Source organism: Dunckerocampus dactyliophorus, chromosome 9 (assembly GCF_027744805.1).
Source record: "Dunckerocampus dactyliophorus isolate RoL2022-P2 chromosome 9, RoL_Ddac_1.1, whole genome shotgun sequence".
Classification (NCBI taxonomy): Eukaryota; Metazoa; Chordata; class Actinopteri; order Syngnathiformes; family Syngnathidae; genus Dunckerocampus; species Dunckerocampus dactyliophorus.
Window position 1 is genome coordinate 7,769,207 of NC_072827.1, and position 6,549 is coordinate 7,775,755.

General features: G+C 40.4%; 1 protein-coding gene across 5 annotated transcripts in view; it reads left to right on the forward strand.

Moving 5' to 3' along the window:
• dync1i2a (dynein, cytoplasmic 1, intermediate chain 2a) overlaps nucleotides 1-6,549 on the forward strand; it is a 48,086-nt gene extending 41,537 nt beyond the window's left edge. For all 5 annotated transcript variants that reach the window (XM_054787597.1, XM_054787599.1, XM_054787595.1 and 2 more), the window contains 5 exons: nucleotides 2,276-2,409; nucleotides 4,134-4,278; nucleotides 4,364-4,504; nucleotides 4,699-4,824; nucleotides 6,039-6,549. In XM_054787597.1, coding sequence (XP_054643572.1) covers nucleotides 2,276-2,409; nucleotides 4,134-4,278; nucleotides 4,364-4,504; nucleotides 4,699-4,824; nucleotides 6,039-6,152 — 660 coding nt within the window. In that variant the 3' untranslated portion in view covers nucleotides 6,153-6,549. The remainder of the gene's footprint in view (nucleotides 1-2,275; nucleotides 2,410-4,133; nucleotides 4,279-4,363; nucleotides 4,505-4,698; nucleotides 4,825-6,038) is intronic.

Consider the following 6,549-nt stretch of genomic DNA (forward strand, 5'->3'; position numbering starts at 1 on the left):
ATCAAATGGAATTTTTCATGGGTAATCTAAACAAACCAATCTTGATCTCATCCAGACTGAGTATGCTTTGACAGCACAGCTTCTGACCATGCATACACGTATGATACACATCATTTTTGACAGATGTATGACTTTTATTTTGAATGTGTCTTCATTGTCTAAGACAGGGGTTCTCAAATAGTTTAGTTTGCAACCCATTTTTATTTAAGTCATTTTTATGGTTTCATTTGTATTCATTTTTTCATTTATTTTATCTATAATTTTTCAATACTTCTTTTTTTTGTCAAACCAAGCAAATGTTGTTTTTTTTTTTAAGATGGCCTATGTCATCTATTGCAGGGGTGCCCAACCTTTTTTGACCCACGGACCGGCTTGTATTCCCACAAATCTCCCACGGACTGCCGGGGGGCGGGGGGGTTCGTACATTATAGAGATTTAATTTATCTTATTTATTATGTATTGTGTAAAACTAAGACGTGAATAACATCAAATTAAAAGCACAAAATGAATGCCGACCCACCATCCACCAGTTTAAGTTCCAACCAAGTTTTTCCAGAGAGATTATTACATCACTGTTTGACGTGTGTGGGGAAAAAACAGCGTGCTAGCATGAATTAACTTGAGACAAATGTGCACATTAGATTCAAGAGGTTTATTGTCATATGCATAGTAAAACAGGCAGTTATACTATGCAATGAAATTCTTAGCGCTCAATAAGTCATCAAAACTTACCTTTATGCATTCCCACATAGTATCAGCATTTGACAGCAAATATGAGGTGAAAGAAAAATGGTAAAAATACAGTAGTAGTCTATCTGTGTTAGCACACGCACAATGGACATGCGTCAAGTGAGACGGATGTAACAGAGAGAATCCGTCCACTTTTCAAAATAAAACATAATGGAAATTATTTTTTCTTTCTGTGTGGCCCGGTACCAAATGACCCACGGCCCGGTACCGGGCCACGGCCTGGGGGTTGGGGACCACTGATCTATTGCGGCCAGTGCATTTTCGAGGATTTTTTTAAAGGCATTTAGTTAAGGAAATTATGCAAATAATGCATACATTTAAATTAAATAAAACCAAAAATTACTCGCACTAAATAAGACCACAAAATCCGATATTTTTAGAATGCCAAAATGGAAGATGGCTAAAATATTTCTCAATTTTACATTAAATTTTTTTTTTTAAGTCAGACATTGTTGTATATTGCATATTTGAATGTCATTTTTGACTCACTGTCTGCAAACCACTAAGAATGGATCTGCGACCCACTTCTGGCGTGTCCAAACTTTCTCCAGCGAGGGCCACGTAGTGAAAAATGACAGGATGCAACTTTGCCACTTTGATATTTTGTAGCTATGCTGAAGTTGTCCATATTTCAAGAAAAAGCTGCATCTCAGCTTTGTGATATCAGTGAAAAAGCCTATTATTAATATCAAATTTGCTCTTTTTTTCCCCCCTTTCATTTTTTGTTTTTTTTTCTAAATATTTTAACTTTGTACCCACATAATCTTTGTCAATTTTCTTCTCATAATATTATGATTTTACTCCCACAATATTTTGACTTTATTCCAATAATATTATACGTTTTCTCCGAGCCTAATTTTCCAAAAATTACAACTTTATTTTGTTTCTCATATTACTTAAAAAAAAAAAAAAAAAACCAATTTCAACTGTATGCAACTAAAATGACATTATTTTCCCTCATAATATTGAAGACTTTTTCTCGTGAGATTACAACTTTTTTCTTGAATATTTTGACTGTATTCTTGTAAAAATTACATCTGATTTTTCCATTTTTGCTGCTTTTTTTTTTTTTTTTTTTAGGTGTTAAATCTAAAATCTTGTTAAAATGTGCCAATAAAAAATAAAAAGAAACAGTGGACTGCTCTAACTACTCTCTGTTGAAGTTGGAAAATATCCTGGAAAATAATTTCAGCGAAAGAGTGGGAACCTTGAAGAAGCTTACTTTCGGTGTATCAAAAAGAGGAGATCGCACACAAACAAATTAACGCTGATGTAAACATAACAAAGGAGAGAAATGAGCACTTCATATTGCTGTATATTCCATACCCTCAATGAATTCCTTCGTTTCTCTTATTTATCCTGCGAGCCATGTTTTGAGCTGGAAAGCAAATGAACTTGGCGTGGTTTGTCATTGTAACCATGCTGCCAGGAAGGACCCACGCGTTGTCCAAGTGCAGCATGCCGGTTGGACTGAGATGATGCGTACGTGAAAAGTGATTTTTCTGGCTGGTGTTTGGCCTCACAGGACAGCATGGAGTTGGTGTTCAAGCAGTCCAAAGCCGTAGCTGTCACCTCCATGTCCTTCCCTCTCGGAGACGTCAACAATTTCGTGGTGGGCAGCGAGGACGGCTCCGTCTACATGTCGTGCCGCCACGGAAGGTGCGTGACAACAGTCGACCTGCTGCTGTCTTGAGGTTTTCACTCCTGCCAAGTTGCCTCCTGTCTTTCTTTCCCTCCTGTCAGCTGGCTTGTTCAACATTAACGGGGCCACATGCAAGGCTGGGGCCAATCATTTTTCTCCCCCCCCCCCCTTTTCCACACAGACAAACTTTGTTTACAGCCCGTTGTCCCAGTGAGAACATAACATGCAGCTTGTTGTCATTAAACAGCCCCGCTCATGCCGGATGATCCTCCAGCAAATGCGGCTTAAGTCCGAGCCCCTGCTGAGAGGCGTATTAGCCTGAGACCAAATGAATTAAATGTCCAGGAGACCGCGGAGAGCAGATCACTGCTTGGCTCATAGATTCACCTCCCGTAATTGGCCGAATAATTTTCCAGCTCATTTACAATAGCATGATACTGTCATTGCGGTTTAATAATGCATAAGCATCACTCATGCTGAGTATTTACCTCTCTGTTAATTATCTGAGCTGCAGTTGGGTAATAGCTCTGCAACACGTGCTGCAGTCCACTTATTAGGCACTGTGGAGGCAAGTAGACTACGATTAAAGTACCCGAGATACAGAGGAACCTCGAAAGCACGGCTGTGCTAACTTTTCCCAGCGAGGGCCACATAGTGAAAAATGAAAGGATGCAAGTTTGCCATTTGAATATTTTGTAGATACACTAAGAAGTTATATACAGTATCTATTTCAAGAAAAAACTGCATGTCAGCTTTGTCATATAAGTGAAAAAGCACATTATTAGTATTTTTTAGTTTTTTTTGCCGAAAATATTTCAACTTTCTTTCTAAATAATGTTTGGAAATGTTCTTCTCGTAGTATTATGACTTTAATACCATCATATTTTCACTTTATTTCCTTAATATCATAACTTTTCCCCAACCTAATTTTCCAAAAATCACAGCTTTATTTTGTTGTGTTGCATCTCATAATATTATGACTTTTACAAAATAAGGTATTTTTTGTTTACTATTTCATTTTAATATTGCAAGTTTATTCTCGTAAAATTGCAAGGCTTTTTTGTTAGAATAAAACTTTTTCCTCTTAATATTTTGACTTTATTCTTGTTTAGTTTAGTTTAGTTTAGTGTATTAAGGACAGTGTGCAGTTTCATCAAAAAGATGTCTGCACCAGATTTAGCTCAGAGGTAATTTCCATCTGCAGTCCTCAAAAATTACAGCTTTTTAATTAGGTTTCTGCTGTTGTTTTTTTTTTTTTTCTTAATTGTCCAACTATTTCAACTTTCTTCTTGTAAACGTTCTCATAATTAGGACTTTAGGACTTTAGGACTTTTCCCTTAATATTTTTACTTTATTCTCGTAATATTACAACTTGATCTGCAACCTCATTTTCCAAAAATATGTTATGCTTTATTCATTGTTTAGTTTGTTTCTCATAATATCATGTCTTTAAATCATGGTTTTTTTAATTTAATATTTTAACTTTACGCTACTAAAATGACTTTTTTTTCTGTTATTCTTGTAAAATTACGACTTTTTTTCTGTTAATATTTTGATTTTATTCTTGTCAAAGTTTTGTTGTTGTTGTTGTGGTCCTGAGTTCATACTAATCTTAATAAAAATACATAGGAAAAATACAGTCAAGGTCAAAGTGCCATCATGCAAGAGGCCACAGGAGACTTCATCAGTGGTCTCATCATTTTTTCCATGACTGTATTTGATGTATGTGTGTGCTCCGCAGCAAAGCGGGCATCAGTGAGATGTTCGAGGGCCACCACGGGCCCATCACGGGCATCCACTGCCACACAGCCACCGGGCCGCTGGACTTCTCCCACCTCTTTGTGACCTCCTCTTTCGACTGGACGGTGAAACTGTGGAGCACCAAGGTGGAATGCAGCCATGGCTTAAACACGCCGCGCGTAGTCAACTAATAATAATAATCCCTTTGTAACCCGTGTGATGTATTGGCAGAACAACAAGCCGCTCTACTCGTTCGAGGATAACTCGGACTACGTGTACGACGTCATGTGGTCTCCGACTCACCCGGCTGTGTTTGCCTGCGTGGACGGTGTGGGCCACCTCGATCTGTGGAACCTCAACAACGACACCGAGGTAACCCTCTCACACTCTTCATTTCTAAAATGTACAAATCTCACAAAAGTGGGTGCAGGCCTCACATTTCAGCAAACATCTATTCTATGTTGGGACGAGGACAAGGGACGATACTTCTGTTAACCTGTGACAAAACCATTCCCTTGACATTTGTCTCCCATCCCATATCGTCATGTCCTTCCGCCGTCTTCCAGGTCCCGACAGCCAGTGTGACCGTGGACGGGAACCCGGCCCTCAACAGGATCCGATGGGCTCATTCTGGAAGGGAAATCGCGGTGGGAGACTCGGATGGACAAGTCCTGGTCTATGAAGTTGGAGAGGTGAAGCCTGATGTCTTGTATCCATCAAAGTCTAGTTTGTTCTCCCTGGTGGAGGTATCAAGAAGTCTGACTGCTAGTAGAGTTACTTGGACTAAATGAAAGGAGACGTTGAGCTACTTGTCTTTAAGTCTTGTGACTGGCAGCGTTTAGTTGTGCTTTATTTATCAAGCAGCTTTTTCCTCATCCTTTTCCTGACTCCAGTTCTTACGAGTCACTCACAATCGAGTCACAAAGCACATGCGTGTCAAACAACTTGCACCTGTGAGTCAGTGCAACCCTTGTCTTCGTCGAGTACCCGAGTCAGTGGAACGCAAGTCTTTGTCAAGCACCCGTGAGTCTGTGACACTCAATTCTTTGTTGGGCACCTGTGAGTAACTGAAACTCGATTCTCCGCCGAGCACCTACGAGTCACTGAAACTCAAGTCTTTGTCAAGCACCTGTGTGTCGGTGAGACTCGAGTCTTAGTTGTGAGCACCCGTGAGTCAGTAAAGCTTGAGTCTTTGTGGAGCACCTGTGAGTCAGTCAAACTCAAGTCTCTGTCGAGCACCCGTGAGTCAGTAAAACCCCAGTCTTTGTCAACCCGTGAGTCAATGAAACGCAAGTCTTTGTTGAGAACGCATGAGTCCGGGACGTTCAAGTCTTTGTCAAGCACCCCTGAGTCAGTGAAGCTTTTGGGCCGACCGGGTGAATCGTTCGTTCGAAGGCAGTTAGAGTAACAGTTGCATAATTAACGACATGTTACCTGATTGCCTTTTTAATTTAGCTCGCAGTAAAAAAAACAAACTTGCACATTTTGAATGACTTGTTCATGACTGGACTCTCCAGTGATTGGTGGGCTTGCAGAACATTATTTCCTCTGCGTAGTCCCCTGCATGAATGCCCTCTCCTCTGATTTTGGATCAACGTTTGCAATAAAAGTGAGTGTTGTAACGCATCGATTAGTTCCAGCTGAAATAACACTCCCCTTCTCTCTTTAATTACCGTTGTTTCCTCGTTGGGAAGGAAGCAAACAAGCTAAATACTTGTTAAATACTATTTTTTTTTTTAGCCTTTTTCCAAAATAAAAAAAGCTGTTTTAGAGCGGAGAAAGAGAAGGAGTACTACAGTATTGATGTCATCAGCATAAGAAATAACATTTCTATGTACGTGGTGACTGTGCCCTTCATAAATATGGATGCAACACTGGCAGTCAAATTTGTGTTCTCCTCCTCCAGCAAATCGCCGTTCCCCGCAACGACGAGTGGAGCCGTTTCGTCCGCACGCTGGCAGAGATCAACGAGAACCAAGACGACGCAGAGGAGCTGGCCGCTCAACGCCTGGCCGCCTGAAGCGGCGGTCCGGCCGCCGTGCTTTTAGGGGCCACCGGTGGGCTCGCACACGTGACGCCCGCGCAGAAGAGGACAGCTTTCTCCTGCAGTGATCACGTAGGACCTCTTTTTTGAGGACACTCAAACCAGATGCCTTAAACGTCGTTCTACTCATCTTTATTTTAGGCATGTCGAGATACGCCTTAAATATGAGTTCCTCAAGCCAAATATGCTTTTGTTTGTTTTTAATTCACCCTCCATCTCCCTGAAGCAATCACATCTGGAATGTAAGCATCCATGGATGTCCACATGTCTTCATGTCTTCATGTCTTCATGCATAAGATGATCTTCCATGCTGTAAACACTCCCTGAATCAAAGATCTAGAAAGTAAGTTGATAAAAATGTCTCATCACTGAC